The sequence below is a fragment of the Piliocolobus tephrosceles genome, chromosome 2 (assembly GCF_002776525.5).
Source record: "Piliocolobus tephrosceles isolate RC106 chromosome 2, ASM277652v3, whole genome shotgun sequence".
Classification (NCBI taxonomy): Eukaryota; Metazoa; Chordata; class Mammalia; order Primates; family Cercopithecidae; genus Piliocolobus; species Piliocolobus tephrosceles.
Genome location: NC_045435.1, coordinates 107,215,059 through 107,231,492, shown reverse-complemented (window position 1 = coordinate 107,231,492; position 16,434 = coordinate 107,215,059). Strand labels below are relative to the sequence as shown.

General features: G+C 40.7%; 1 protein-coding gene and 1 pseudogene across 1 annotated transcript in view; one reads left to right on the top strand and one right to left on the bottom strand.

Moving 5' to 3' along the window:
* Positions 1–16,434, top strand: part of USP13 (ubiquitin specific peptidase 13) — a 136,855-nt gene that overhangs the window by 48,225 nt on the left and 72,196 nt on the right. Inside the window, 3 exon segments of the mRNA XM_023184813.2 lie at positions 2,004–2,125; positions 7,896–8,038; positions 9,738–9,922. Coding sequence (XP_023040581.1) covers positions 2,004–2,125; positions 7,896–8,038; positions 9,738–9,922 — 450 coding nt within the window.
* LOC111521429 lies at positions 652–811 on the bottom strand (annotated as a pseudogene).

Here is a 16,434-nt window from a genome sequence, read left to right as displayed (position 1 = left end):
TGAATAGTGCCGCAATAAACATACGTGTGCATGTGTCTTTGTAGTAGCATAATTTATAATCCTTTGGGTATATACCCAGTAGTGGGATGGCTGGGTCATATGGTACATCTAGTTCTAGACAAAGGGCTCATTTCCAGAATCTACAAAGAACTCAAACAAATATACAAGAAAAAAACAAACAACCCCATCCAAAAGTGGGGAAAGGATATGAACAGACATTTCTCAAAAGAAGACATTCATACAGCCAACAGACACATGAAAAAATGCTCATCATCACTGGCCATCAGAGAAATGCAAATCAAAACCACAATGAGATACCATCTCACACCAGTTAGAATGGCAATCATTAAAAAATCAGGAAACAATAGGTGTTGGAGAGGATGTGGAGAAATAGGAACACTTTTACACTGTTGGTGGGATTGTAAACTAGTTCAACCATTATGGAAAATAATCCCAGCATTTTGAGATGCTGAGGTGGGAAGATCGCTTGAGGCAAGGTATTTGAGACCAGCCTGAGCCACATAGTGAGACCCTGTTTTTACAAAAGATAAAAAAATTAGCCAGGCCTGGCAGTCCTAGCTTCTCAGGAGGGTGAGGTAGGAGGATAGCTAGAGCTTGGGAGTTTGATGTTGTAATGAGCTATGATCACACCACTGCACTCAAGTCTGGGCAACAGAGTGAGACCCTGCCTCAAAAGAAAAAAAAAAAAAAGACTGCATTTTGGCTGTATCTTATTTATTTATTTATTACTACAAACTGCCCTACCTTTGGGAATTTACACTTGATCTTAGCCAAAAGGCCGAGAAGCGATCCCTTTGGGAATTTAAGAGCAGAACTGTATACAAATATATACTAGGTTTTACAAGGTAATAACAGAATCTAGACCCTTTGTTTCTCAGGTGGCTGCTTCATTAAGTAAAATAACTTTCTTCTGTCTAGAGAGCCTACGTTTCTGTGTGTGTTCTTGTGCCTATTTGTGTGTAGGTTTGTGTGCATGTGAGTGGAATATAACTCGCTAGCTCTTTGTCACCATAGTTCCAAGCATAAATATACAAACATGATCTGGGATGCTGGCATCCCTGTGAAAGTGATGCTGAAATGTCCATATAAATATTGTGACAAGACATTTCCTTGAACCTTCGTTTAACCTTTACCAGAGATGAACCAAGCAAAGAGGGGACGACTTGGTAGATAACAGGCTAGAGGAGCTCACCTTCCTTACTGAAAATTCTCCACAGCCGAGGACAATATGGTTACTCACATAATAGGGCCTCCCCCTCAGGTCTCCTATGCAGTAACTCAACACTTTAAGAGAGGGAGAGGGAGAGAGCAAGAGGGAGATTTTGTTTTTAAATAATAGCTAACATTTATTGATTACCTATTATATGCCAAGCCTCTTGTTCTCATTTATCTCCTGTATAAGCTATGTGAGATACATACTATTATCTTCATGCTCCAAATGAGAAAACTAAGGCTTAGAGAGTTTATGACTTGACCAAAGTAACATGAAGTTTTGGAGCTAGTCTTGAACCTAAGTTTATCAACTCTAAAACCATACTTTCACATTATGATGTTGCAAAAAAACCCCTAAGAAACCAAACAACCATTCCAGCCTATTGTTATGAAATCAGGAACCAGGTACCTGACACATCATAATTACCAGTCGTTTCCTTTTTAAGAGTTTCTAAGAAATTTTCTTTCCGAGAAATTCTTTCTGAGAATTGAGTATCTTGCACATTTGTCTAATTTAACTGTAAAGCTTTATGAAATGGCTCAGTCTTCTTCATACATCAGTCACTGATATATAAGTATTCATAACTTGATGGAAAGGCCTGCCATTGGTGGTTTAGGACAGATGGACAGTCCTGTCAGAGGAGAAAATTGTAAATGTCACACCCTTGGTATTTCATCGCCTTGGATTTCTGGCTTTCCCAGTGAGTGCTGCCATAGTGTGGGATGTTATTGTCCTCACTTCTTGTTCTTTGTTTTTGTTTTCTCCTCAGATCTAGATACTGATGACGATTTAAATAGCGACGATTATGAATATGAAGATGAAGCCAAACTTGTTATATTCCCAGATCACTATGAAATAGCACTACCAAATATTGAGGAGTTACCAGCCCTGGTCAGTGAGTGTGCACGGCTGCTAGCTAGATGCGCGTGACTCTGTGTCAGGTGTGTGTGCGTGTGTGGTGTGTGTGTGCGGGGGTGGGGTGGGGTGGGAAAAGTGGGTTGAATGAAAGAAGAGGATGAGAATGAGCATGAATATGCACATACCTCTTCTTTTCTGTGACAGGGGTCTTGCAGGCTTGCATTTCAGTAGTGCTGGGCCTTTTGCTGTCTCTTACTTCAAGTGCTGGTAGGGCTTTGTTGCTCATTAGGCTGGTCTCTTCCAGGTTGGGCTGGCTTCTTGCCTCCTAAATCACAGTCTGTTCCTTAGATTTTCAAACTCTGCACCCCAGATCTACAGGGACTGCTGGAGAAGGACTTTTCTGATCAGAGGGATGACAGTCTTTTTATCATGTTTATTATGTTGGCCTTCCATGTAACATTTTGTTTGGAAAAAAATAGAAGTGTTCCACTGCTGAAACAATAGCGACGCAGTTACAAAAAGAAGCAGGCATTTACAAACTACAGGTCTCGGGAGCTCTGGGATTAAGTGAACCTTCTTTTCAGTTTTACTCCCTAGGTGAACCAAGACTACTTTCTATGTTTTAGATATTTTGAACTGTGAGCTTCCCCCTTCCTCTTCCCTTCTCTTTTCTTCCTCTTCCTTTCTTTCTAATCCAGTTTTGTGGAGGGACCTTAATTTTCTTGAATGACTTGAAGCTGGAGCTGCTGGTGGTGATATAGGGAAGTCAGGTTTTGTTTTCCTTTGATTCTCGCATGCTGGAAGTGGGCAGAGTTCCCGTGGGGACCCTAACTGTTTTTCCTACTCTTTGCTCATTTCCTGTATTGCCTGTACCTCTTTGTCCTCTTTCCCCCTTTTTTTTTTCTTTTTTCTTTTTTGAGACGAAGTCTCTCTCTGTCGCCCAGGCTGGAGGGCAGTGGCGCGATGTCGGCCCACTGCAAGCTCCGCCTCCCAGGTTCACGCCATTCTCCTGCCTCAGCCTCCCTAGAAGCTGGGACTACAGGCGCCCGCCACCACGCCCGGCTAATTTTTTGTATTTTTAGTGCAGACGGGGTTTCACCGTGTTAGCCAGGATGGTCTCGATCTCCTGACCTCGTGATCCGCCCGCCTCGGCCTCCCAAAGTGCCGGGATTATAGGCGTGAGCCACCGTGCCCGGCCTGGTCTCCCATTTCTTCTCCTCTTTCCGCCCTGTGCACGCCTTGACTTCCCAGAGCCTGGCCACAGATCGCAGTGGGGTCAGGGAGGGTTGAGTTTAGACATGCCTGTTCATTTTTTCCCTCCTGAAACCATGCCAGAACCAAAGCCAGCTCTTAAGGTCCCAGAGTCTTCTGGACGTTGCATGGCTCGCTCTGTGGCCATCTGCTCACTTGTCCCTGCCAAGAGGGGACATTTGTGCTTGGGGTTTCCGTGTCACTAGGGACTAGGTTTCCACCTTTCATTCTCTTTTGCCCCAATCTACTTTATATCTAAGACCATAGAAATGAGAATTTTGTGTGTATTTAATATTGTGCCTCTTCTTTTAGTACTAAGTGCACAGTGTTCAGTAGGGCACACGGAATTAAATTACCTTTGCTTTCTCCAATTCCATGTTGACTCATGTGGCTGTTTCCAAGGATAAAATATATTAGTGGACAAAATGGCCTTACCTCATCCCATTACCTGAAATTATATACTAATGCTTATATTTCTGTAATACTGAGAGTTCTTACTGCCTTGTTTAATATAACTCTTATTTCTGCTGTCAGAAGAGAAGAAACATTGTGAATAAATGTTATGATAAATTATTTTGCTTTCAGTCCCTCATGAATAAGTCTGTATGTTAAAAAAATTAATAAAAAAGCCTTTTCTTACTGTTGTACTTGGAGTATAATTTGAAGTGTGAATACTCTTATTTAAAATAAGAGAAGTGCCATAGAAATCTGAATCCAACAAGATAAAATTTTTAATATAGAGTCTTTTAGTATTAAGAAATACGTTATGAATGAAAAAAGAAGACAGAATTATTTGGAAGATGAGGGTGGGGAGATTAAAGGAAAAGCCTGGACTTATCTGATGGTAACTGATAGGATTTATCTCCATAGAAGATGCCAGTTACTATATTTTCTTTTCATGCTTTTGCTATATTTTTGGTGTTTGACAATTCTCTTTTTAAACTGTTAAATAACAAAAATTATTGAGCTCAAAACATCGAACCAGGTGATTCTTCCTTCACCTTTTGAGTGTCTTAGCACAGAAGAATTTCAGTTTCAGAGAGTGACTCTATAGGTTCTACCAGAAAGTTAAAGCACCTCTGGGTGATGCTGGGTTCACAGAGACTTAGCACTGTGAGCTCAACACGGGTCTTAGAGCTTGAAATTCAATGCCTTCATTTTTGACAGCAGGAATTGGAGCAGTGGTGTGCTTGTAAATGTGTAACAACAGGCTCCCTAGGAAAAAAAAGCCCTGTTTTGTAGTGTCTGCTGATTGCATGGTGTAAATACTCCCACCATGACTGATTTCGGGCTATCACTGTGACATCACTGAATGGGGTGTTGGAAAGAGTAGTAGTAGCAGACCATTATACAGAATTTCCAGCATTCCACTGATGTGAATGTAAATAAAACCTCAAGGGCACATAGATAATAATGAGATATAGTAAAACAATTAGGAAGTGAAGAATTTTTGATTATATGTCACCTTTTGAAAACATTTTATTTAGTTGTAAGTTTATATGATTTAATGTTTTATAATGGCTGTGTTCAGCAACCATCTTGCTGAATTTCTTAAAATTTAAAGCTGGACTCTTAAGAGCCAATTTGAGACAGTTCCAGTGCAGAACTGAACTGGAAGCTTATGAAGGCTTGGGATGGAGCCAGGACTAGTACCAAGGTCTTCTCACATCACTTCAGATAACATATCCAGGGAAAAATAGTTCACAGTGTAATTACAGGATGATGGATCCTGACCTTCAGCTGTCACCCATAAAAAGGGCCTTTAGGTGATTTTGGATGATATTCTGAAAACACTGGATCAGTGTTTTATAGGCCCAGAAGTCTAAGGATGTTTTGTTGGTTGTCACCCGGAAAGATTTTCAAGGATAAAGGAGAAGATTCTATTTGAGTTTTGTTCAGAGTCATAGTGCACTGCAAACCAGAACGGTTATAAAAGATCTAGTAGGGGTGGAGACAGTCCTAAGGAGGACACAGACTTGATTCGGGTAGTTGATGAAACAAACAAGGAGGTTATAATAGGTCAGACTCAAAAGATTAGGAGGCTACACAACAGCCTCCTTACTGTGGTCTTTCTTCCACACCTGCCCTCTTCCCTGCACAGCAGCCAGTGTGATCTGCTGTGAAGATTAGATCCTATCCTTCTCCAGCTTAAAACTCTCAACACTACTGACCAATGACACTGGGCTACTCACAGTCAGGAACAAGGAAGAAGTCCTGGCCAGAAGTGCTAAGGTGGCATGTCCCAAACCCATAAAGCCTGGAGGGGGCTTGTGGTGAACTCAGCTCTATTTTCTATGGGCATTTCTGGAAGGTGATAGGGGATGAGTTTTCAAAATGGAAAAAAACAAACTAATTACACAACAGCATTTGTAATGGGAGATAAATGGAAGGATCTCTTTTGAAAGGCTTAACTATATTTATTAAGTCCTGATCTCTCATGGATTATAAGCTTGTTGAGGCCGGGGACCTCCTCCTTGTTCCTGACTGTGAGTAGCTCAGTGTCATCAATCAGCAGTGGTCAGTATAACCCATGAGAGTTTTAAGCTGGAGAAGGATAGGATATAATTTTCACAGCAGATCACTCTGGCAGCTGTGCAAAGAAGAGGGGCAGGGCTAGAGGGAAGACCACGGTAAGGAGGCTGTTGTGTAGCTATGGGGAAACCATGATGGTGGCTAGGACCAGGAGGGATGGAGTTGGAGTGGACACGAGGCCAATTCCTACATCACAGGGCTGCTAGGAATTGCCTGTGGGCTAGGTGGGGGTGAAATGGCAGCTGAGGGAACTTCCTCCATTGTTTCTTGTTCCTTCTTTGGTTCTAGGGTCAGAAGCCAGGACCCAGACACATGGGAAACTGTGACTCAGGGGAAAACGATCAGCTCATTATGCAGGATATTAGTAATGTAGATTACAAATTTTGTTATTTATTTATTTTTTACAATTTAGTGGCATTTATTATATTAGAGTTGGGCATCCATCACCACTGTCTAATTTTAGAAAATTTCTCTTGCGCCACTAAAAAACCCATACCCCTCAGCCATCATCCTCCAACCCTTCCTCCATGCTGAGCCTGTGGCACTCGGTAATCTACTTTCTATCTCTATAGATTTGTCTACTGTGGACATTTCATATAAATAGAGTCATGTAATATGTTGCTATTTGTGACTGGCTTTTTCACTTAGAATATATTTTCAAAGTTTATTTATATTGTAGCATGTATCAATATTTCATTCCTTTTTATTGGCAAATAACATTCCATTGTATGTAATACAACATTTTATTTTACATTCTATTTGTTATATCCATAGGCATTTGGGTTGTTCCCATTATTTTTATTTTTTATTAAAAAAATTTTTTTTTGAAACAGGGTTTCTGTCCTGTTGCCCAGGTTGGAGTGCAATGGTGCATTCTCAGCTCACTACAGCCTCTGCCTCCCAGGCTCAAGCAATCCTCCTGCCTCAGCCTCCTGAGTAGCTGGGACTACAGGAGCATGCCACCAAGCCTGGCTAATTTTTGTATTTTTGGTAGAGATAGGGTTTCACCATGTTAGCCAGGCTGGTCTCAAACTCCTGACCTCAAGTTATCTGCTGGTCTCAGCCTCCCAAAGTGCTGAGATTACAAGTGTGAGCCACTGTGCCCAGCCCCATTTTTTTGACTAATATAAATAATGCTATTATGAACAATTGTGTACACGTTTTTGTGTGGACACATATTTTCATTTCTCTTGGTCACATACCTATGGTAGAATGGCTGGGTCATGCGATAACTGTGTTTAACCATTTGATGAACTACTGAACTGTTTTCCAAAGCGGCTGTACCAGTTTACTTTGCAACCAGAATATAAGTTTTTAAAAGACAGCTAGAAATAGCTTATAGCATTAAGCCAATAGCACATTGGGTAATAGGCATATGGCCAGAATTAATCGGGTAGGGAGAGGGCAGAGAGTCTGTTTTCCTCCCGCCCTGTGGTCAGTTGGTCCTGAGCAGGACATCACGGATTTGCTCATGATGTGGACTAATCTGGCACAGAGACACCCAGGCATGTCCCTGTCCAGGGTCACATTTGCACCAGATTAAGAAATGGAGCCATGCTGCTTACATTCCATTCAAGTGCCCTTGACCACATGCCATTGTGTGATGAGTTGAGGATATTGGATATCTGAGTGTACATTTGTTATGAGGAAAACACACCACTTGGGTAAATCCTGGGCATTCCTGTATCTAATTTCACCCTTGCAAATTGTTCACCTCCTACTTTTCACCCTGCTTGCTAAGTGGTAGGAATTGTTAAATCTGACCTCTAAGCTTGGGCTTAGAAAATGAATTTAGTTTCTTGCTATCTGTGCCATTGTCAATACTACAAACACTAGGCCAGGGACAAAACCTAGCTCGATCCAGGGGAAGTACAGGAAGACAAGATCTTTCTCTTGTGACACTTGTGCTGTTTGCAATTCTTCAGTTTTTAAATTCACATTGTAGTGAATTTGCTATTCACTAGGAAATTGTTATTTTCTCAAACTGTTTTTATATATTACATCTGGGTTTGTCTTATAGGTAACAATTGCTTGTGATGCAGTTCTCAGCTCAAAATCTCCATACAGAAAGCAGGACCCAGACACGTGGGAAAATGAATTGCCAGTATCTAAATATGCCAACAACCTCACCCAACTGGACAATGGCGTCAGGATTCCTCCAAGGTGAGAGTCAAATAGCAGAACAGAACTTTACTCCCTAAAACTGGCCAAAGGAATATTTGTTTTCTACCTCTCTTTTGAATTGGCAGTTATATTTTTTCTTACCAGATGCCTTTTATTAAAAGTAAATATAAAACTTTTCTCTAAAATTGTCTGTAGCTTTGTAGTAGATGCTGAATATGCCCAGTCTATACCCCTAAGCCCTTCCCTGCCCTGAAGCTGCCAGTTGCAAGCACTTGCAACCCTTTGCTTGAGAGCTTTTTCTGCTTGCTGAAGTCAGTTAGGCCGGTGCATGGGACAGTCAGAAACACCAGAGTGAAGCTCCCTCCCTCCTCCTGGAGCAGCCCTAAACCAGCGACTGCGGCATGGGTGGATTTATACCCCAGTTTTCTGCCCCTCCAGGTGGGATATCTGTCTCTTGCAGTTCCCCACGTGGCCTGAGCCCCAGTGACCCACAGTATACATTTGCTCACTGACATATCCTGTACCAGCTTCCTACCCTTGCTTGTGTCTCTTCCCCACTCCCTGGGATCACCTCCCAGAGAAACCATTTACCTTCACTTTTTTGTCTCAGAGTCTTGTTTTAGGGCAGTCCAACTTGCAAGTCTTTGGTTTTAACATTTTGGCTGGAATACTCTTTGGGCTCCATTAGTGTCTCCTCTTATTAGGTGCCGGTGTGTTTACAGAGACAGGTGTTGGTGGATAGGCAGATTGATTAGGAATGTGTCTGATTTGGTTGAATGCTGACAATTGCACGGCATTCACCTTCTATGTGGTCTTTGGAAACGAGAGTTACTTCTGGACCTCCGTTTCTCCGTTTGTAAAAATAGAGATGGTAATACTGATGCTGAAAGGTGTTTGTTAGAATTAAATGATGAGACTTCTGTAAGGTACTTGGCATATAGTTGACATTTAGCTTTTAGTCAAGTTGGTCTCCTTTCTAATTAATTTAGATTTGCATTGTAGTCGGATTTGTATAAACTAGCTTTACTGCATGTGATTAATGCTTTAGAACTTTAGACATTTATACACACAGGATCCTTAATATTTTAAACTTGTTCAAGCTCCACTGTCCCTCATGGAGGAATTTTAAGGAAATGAGCTTCTCTCCTAGCCCAAAGTTTTGTGTCAGTTTTCAAAAGTAAAAAAGGCTACTCGGAGATGCTAGGAGGGGCTAATCCACATCTGGGAGGCAGGCAGGGTGCTGAGTGATCCTGTTACTCTGGGAGAGGAACAATAATTTTTTTTTTTTTTTTTTTTTTAAGACAGAGTCTTGCTCTGTCACTCAGGCTAGAGTGCACTGGCGCAATCTTGGCCCACTGCAACCTCCGCCTCTCAGGTTCAAGCAGTTCTCCTTACCTCAGCCTCCTGAGTAGCTGGAATTACAGGTGCCCACCACCATACCTGGCTAATTTGTATATTTTTAATAGAGACGGAGTTTCGCCATGTTATCCAGGCTGGTCTCGAACTCCTGACCTCAGGTGATCTGCCTGCCTCGGCCTCCCAAAGTGCTGGGGTTACAGGTGTAAACCACCGCCCCTGGCCAACAATGTCTTGAGGGGAGAAAATGGGGAAGCACCAGTCTCTGTTACTTCACTGAGCCTTTGTTGTGACCTGCCTACCTGAAACCATCTGTTTTCTTAGATGTTAATTTTTAAAATTATGCTCTGGCTGTTCTGACTACTCTCCAATGGCTTTCTAGTGGTTGGAAGTGTGCCAGATGCGACCTGCGAGAAAACCTCTGGTTGAATCTGACTGACGGCTCTGTCCTATGTGGAAAGTGGTTCTTTGACAGCTCTGGGGGCAATGGGCATGCGCTGGAGCATTACAGAGACATGGGCTACCCACTAGCCGTGAAACTGGGAACCATCACTCCTGACGGGGCAGGTGAGTGCGCCTTTACAGACTTCGGGAACATGCAGTGGCTTCCTCTTAGATTTCACCAATCCCTGAATCCAGGTGGTTGGAAGGTATAGGCTCTGGATGCAGACAGCCCAGGTTTGAATCCTAATTCTGCCTCTTGTTAGTTTTGAAGTCTTGGGCAAGTTTTCTAATCCCCCTAAGCTTTAGAGTGCTCATCTTGAGGATAACGATAATGGTACCTCTTTTCTATGTTTGTTAGTGTGCGTAAAGCATTTAGCTCAGTGCACGCCTTAAGGTCCTAATACAAATTGCTGCTGTTGTTATTTTCCTTCTGTGTATCTCTTGGCTAAGAGGACAGAGCAGGAAACAGGATTTGTGAAGTGAGTGTGAATAATCAAGTCTACTGTTAGAACAGCAGGAGGAAGCCCTGGAATCCATTACAGGGATTAAGTATCATTTTAGAAACAAATGGATTAATTATGGAGAATATGAGTTTTAAAGGATACCGTGTGTTAAAAGAGTCCCTGAAATCACCTGGCAGTGATGGTGTTCACGTTCTCCAGGGGATTAGAATTGTTTCCTTCTTGCACTGTCAGCTTCAGAGTTGGTTCTGTTTCTTTTTGTCCTCACATGGTGTGCTTTGAAACATTAGCTTTTGGCCATGTTTGTACGGTTAATACCTTCTACCATTTTGCGAGGGAAAAAGACAATAATATCAGGATCAGTAATGAGAAACTTAAATATTGAGCAGTGGCTATAAAAAACCGTCATCTAATCATCATTGGAAACATTTGTTAAGCACACATCTGAACCGATACCCAGCTGGTCTTCTCCATTTTCCCAGGCTTTATTTAGTCTCTGTTTCTTCTTTGCTGTAAGGTAAGATGTTTTTAGGAGAACTATAAAAACGCATCTTCTCTCTTTTCTCTTTTTTCTGTTATTTTTCAATGATGGAATTAGCCCGCCTCAGAGTTAATTGCCCAAGATCTTTTCATTAAATAAGGGGACACTTTTCACCAATCATTGTTTTTTCATTGAACCACTGTAGTTTTTCATTTGATATATAATTGGGGACTGGCAGTTAGGTCGTGTCAGGATTCTTTGGTTTCACATTTTAGAGAATTTTCCTGCTTTCAAGTTTTGTGGAATTATTTTAACTCATTAGAGACAAGTAGCTGAGAAACCCTAGATACTGGTACCAAAGATTTTCCCCCAAAGTGAATAAAGATACATACAACCCAGGTCTTATCCTAAATCTTTGGGATTGAAAGAGGAAATTCAGGACCTGCGTTTGGATTGAGGGTTACAGCGTGGTGTTTACAGGTGATTGTTATTCAGTGAGTGGATGTTGAATGACTTTTCTCTATGCCCTTCTCCTTGTCCTTTTAGGGGATTGTAGAAAGAAAGATTTGCAATGGAGGAATTCTGTCAGATAAAGTTGCAAGGGGAGAATAATTCAGATTTTCCGACTTTCTATGCTGTCTTGTGTAGTGCCTTTATAGGACCAGTTATTAGAAATTCAGTTCTCAGAAGAGCCTGTTCAACACTGTAACTGTTCGTGTATGCAGCTTAGTTCTAACTTTGCAGTTCGAAAGCAAGTCTATGTCTTACTCATCTTTGGGTTCTATACAAAATCTTACACATCTTACGCACAAATACTTTTGTTAAATGAACCAACTGGTATATAAGCATTTGAATACAGTCATGCGTCACTTAAGGATGGTGATATGTTCTGAGAATGCATCATTAGGTGATTTCCTTGTTATGTGAACATCGCAGAGTACACTTGGACAAACTTAGATGGCATAGCCTCCTTCACAACCAAGCTATATGATGTGACCTGTTGCTCTTCAGCTACAAACCTATACAGCACGGTACTGTACTGACTGCTGTGGTAACACAATGGTAAGTATTTGTGTATCTGGACATGTCTAAACATAGAGAAGATGCAGCAATAATATGGTATAAAAGATAGAAAATGGTCACCTGTATAGGGCACTTACCATGAATGGAACATACAGAGCTGGGGGTTGCTCTGGGTGAGTCAGTGAGTGAGTGGAGAGGGAGTGTGAAGGCCTCGGGCTTTAGTGTTCACTACTGCAGACTATAAACACCATACACTTGGCTACACTAAATTTATAAAAACGTCATCCTTTTCAATAATAACCTCTTACTGTAATGTTTTTACTTTATGAACTTAATTTTTTTAACTTTTGGACATTTTTGTAGTAACACTTAGCTTAAAACATAAATACATTATACAGCTGTACACATTTTTTGTTTTGATTTGTTTTCTGAGGCAGAGTCTCACTCTGTCACCCAGGCTGGAGCGCAGTGGCGTGATGTCAGCTCACTGCAACCTCCACCTCCTAGATTCAAGTGATTCTCCTGCCTCAGTCTCCTGAGTAGCTGAGATTACAGGCGCCCCCACCACGCCCAGCTAATTTTTGTATTTTTAGTAGAGACGGGGTTTCACCATGTTGGTCAGGCTAGTCTTGAACTCCTGACCTCAGGTGATCCACCCACCTTGGCTTTTCAAAGTGCTGGGATTGCAGGTGTGAGCCACCATGCCCAGCCATTTTTTTTTTTTTAATATCTTTATTCTATAAACTTTTTTCTATTTTTAACTTTTGCTTTTTAAACGTTTTTATTAAAAATTAAGACACAAACACACACATTAGCCTAGGCCTACACAGGGTCAGTATCATCGGTATCACTGTCTTCCACCTCCACAGCTTGTCCCACTGGAAAGCCTTCTGGGGCAATAACATGCATGGTATGATAACAATGCCTTCTTCTGGAATGCCTTCTGAAGGACCTGTCCAAGGCTGTTGTACAGTTAACTTTTTTTCATATAGTAGCAGAAGGAATACTGTAAAATAACAATGAAAAGTATAGTATAGTAAACACATAATATGGTAACATAGTCGTTTATTATTATCATCAAGTATTGTGTACTGTACATAAAACCATATGTGCTATACTTATGTGTGACTGGCAGTGCAGTAGGTTTGTTTACACCAGCATCACCACAAGCATGGGAGTGATATGTGTAACACTGTAATGCTACAACATGATAGGTTATGATATCACTAGGTGACAGGAATTTTTCATCTCCATTAGAACCTTATGGGACCACTGCCATGTATGCAGTCCACTGTGTGACCAAAATGTTGTTATTCAGTGAGTGATTGTAATTAGATTTTATTTAAATGTATGCTAATCATAAAGGCAAGAATTAATTCTATTCTTTGTGTATCTTTAGTTTTCCAGAAGCTTTCTTTTCTAATGGGAAACTTATTTTAAAAGCGCTAAATAGAGTAAATCTAGTTTCTTTTCTTTCAGTTTTAAGAAAATTTTATATTTTCCTCTTGATTTTGAAACAAACATATTCAGTGTAACATATGTAGAAAACAGAGATAAAAGTTGAGATAAATCAATACAAACTTTTTTTACTAAATACCACCCTCTAGACTACTCAGTTAATAATTTAGGTATTTCATTTCAGTCTTTTCTCTTGTTTTAAAGGGTTAATCAATTCATACACACACACATGTACACACACGCACCCATCTCACATTTTTACAAAAATTAGATCATACTGTATAAAGTTTTATTCCTTGTTTTTCTGTATTTGGCATTATGTTTTTCTATATTATTAAATAGTCTTCAGTATTTTATGATGGTTTCATAAATCATTTCACTATTCTGTGAGTGGTTACAATTTTTTTTTCTATTCTGATGAACATCCTTGTATATATGCAAATCTTTGGGTGTTTGTGTAGTTATTTCTTTAGAATAAATTTCTATGACAAAAAGAGAAAAGAGTTAAATCTTTAAACTTTTCAGTTACCAAGATTCTCTTTTAAACAGTTGTAACAATTTACATTCCCATCAACAGTGTATGACAGTACTCATTTCAACAAATCCTTGACAACTTTTTTATTAAGACTTAAAAAAATAACTTTGCTAATCTGGTGTCTTGTTTTAATTTGCATTTCTGATGAGGCTGAATATTTTCCTTAGTATTCTTGGCCATTTGTAGTTTTTTTTTTGTGAATTTCTTAGGCCAATTTTCTCATAGGTTTAGGTTTTTAAAAATTGTTTTTTAAGAACTCTGATTATTAAGAATATTAACCCATTATCTTCCACAGTTGTTGTTTTTGTGAGGAAGAAATAACTTTTAAGGTTTTTCTTGTCATATAATTGACAGTATTTGAATACATACTTCTATTTCAATCATAGAAAGTATAAAACATTGGCAACAGCAATGCAGATTGTATACACTGTGATAAGGGTTGTGAATTCATTTAACTAAAATAATGTTAACTTTCTGAAAAAGATCAGGCTTTGATTCCTGCATATATTGTGCAGAGCTGGTTTTAATAAAAGTAATTATTTTCTGTCTAATTGTGATTTCATATTAGTTTATGGAATGCATATATTCTATTTTGGTTTCCTTTAAATCTGTTTAATAGATTGCTAGCTGTAACTTATTGTGTATTTAAAAGCTACTTAAATTTAAAAAAACATGCATAAAGTTTTCTTAAATGTCTAATGATGAGCCTTGTGGACATTGAGGCCTGGGGGTAGGGAGCGCCCTGTTCTACGGGGCAGTCATCTCTCGGTGAAGTTTCCACGGCTGAGGGTCTGCTCTTCCACACTCACTGGGCTTACTCAGGCCAGTTCAACTCACAAGAGACGAAAGTCTCAAAGTCGGCATTTGTTTTTTAGTTCATAATGAGAGCCACAACTGCCAGTAAGTAGGATGTTTATGTCCGCTTGACCGGTACATTCCTTCCCTGTGGGGAGATGAATTATATTTAGAAGATTGCTTAGTGAACGTGGAATCCAAGAAGGTTGTGGACTCAAATATTTAATGGTAGTGTGATCTGATCATCCTGATTTCCTTTCCCCCAATAAGGATATATTTGTCCAATGAGACCTCATCCTTGAGGTCTCAACTTAGATTTAGTTTTTCAAAGAAGCTCTGGTCCCTCAGTCTAGGCCAGAGTGGTGGCATGCGTAATAAGAACGAGCCCCATGTGAAATTCTACTCTGGGTCCCCATGGGTACAGCAACAAACAAACCAAGAAGCAGATCACTACACAAACAAACAAAACACTTTCCTCTGTGGGAGGACACATTGTTTCGGCGAGGCAGGGATGAGGTTCTTGGTAGAAAGGGAGTAGGGCAGGTTGGAGGCAGGATAGGGTGTGTTTTTCTTCCATCATGGAAACTAGTTTACCCGAGAAGATGCTCTGGTGTCTTGGGTGATTGCAGGAGAGTCTTCCAGAGATGCCCAAGGCAGCTGTGAAATTACCTATTCTATGGACTGTACCAGCTTCATAGCATCTCAAGCTGGTCTTTCTTCTTTGGTCATCTTTACCCCCTACCTGGGCATAAGTTCCCTTGAGTTTCTCCCAGCCCTAGGATTTGGAATCAGGGCATGGACTACTTCGTTTTAGTTTTGGCCTGACCTGGGCCCCTCCTGTGTGCCTCTGTGGTACTTCCTGCTGCTCTGTCATGGTACTTTTCATAAGACCCTGTTAACAGTTTATTTAATGGTGGTCCCCTAGGACAGCAGGGCCTAAGGCCACATTTCTTGGGCACTGTTATATCTCTAGCATCTAGTAGTGTCCCTCACACATAGTAGGTGCTCAGCAAATATTATGGAACAAACAAATGGAGGAAGACACACCAACAAAATCTGCTTCTATTTGGGAGGCTGTGTTTTGAGGATTGTTTGGGCCCCGGAGTTTGTGACCAGCTGGGGCAGCATAGTGAGCCCCGTCTGAAAAATTTAAAAAAAGGCAGAGAATATTGGCTCCTCTGATTTACCTTTTTTCTATTTTATTAACATCTTTTTTACTCTTACCTATTTTCCTTTCCTGACTATAGTCTAGGTTTTGTCTGCCCTGGTGGTTCTCTCTCTCTTTCTTTTTCTTTTCTTTTTTTTTCTTTTTTTTTTTTTGAGGCAGGATCTCACTCTGTTGCCAAGGCTGGAGAGCAGTGGTGCAATCATGGCTCACTGCAGCCTCAACTTCTTGGGCTCAAGTGAGCCTCCCAGCTCAGCCTCCCAAGTACTGGGAGCACAGGTGCTTGCCACCACACTCCATACTCGGCTAATTTTTTTTTTTCATTTTTTTGTAGAAACGGAGTCTTACTATGTTGCCCAGGCTGGCCTTGAACTCCTGGGCTCAAGTGATCCTCCTGCCTTAGCCTCCCAAAGTGCTGGGATTATAGATGTGAGCCACTGTGCCTAGCCCTGTTCTGTCTCTCTCTCTCTTTTTTTTTTAATTGAGGCAGAATCTCACTATGTTGCCCAGGCTGGTCTCGAGCTCCCAGGCTCAAGCTATCCTCCTGCCTCGGCCTCTAAAAGTCCTAGGATTATAACCTATTCTCTCTTTAAAGATATCCTACATGCTGGCCTAATTTGTTTTGTGTTTATTTTTCTTTCTTTCTTTTTTTTCCTTTGAGATGGAGTCTCGCTCTGTAGCCCAGGCTGGAGTGCAGTGGTGTGATCTCGGCTCACT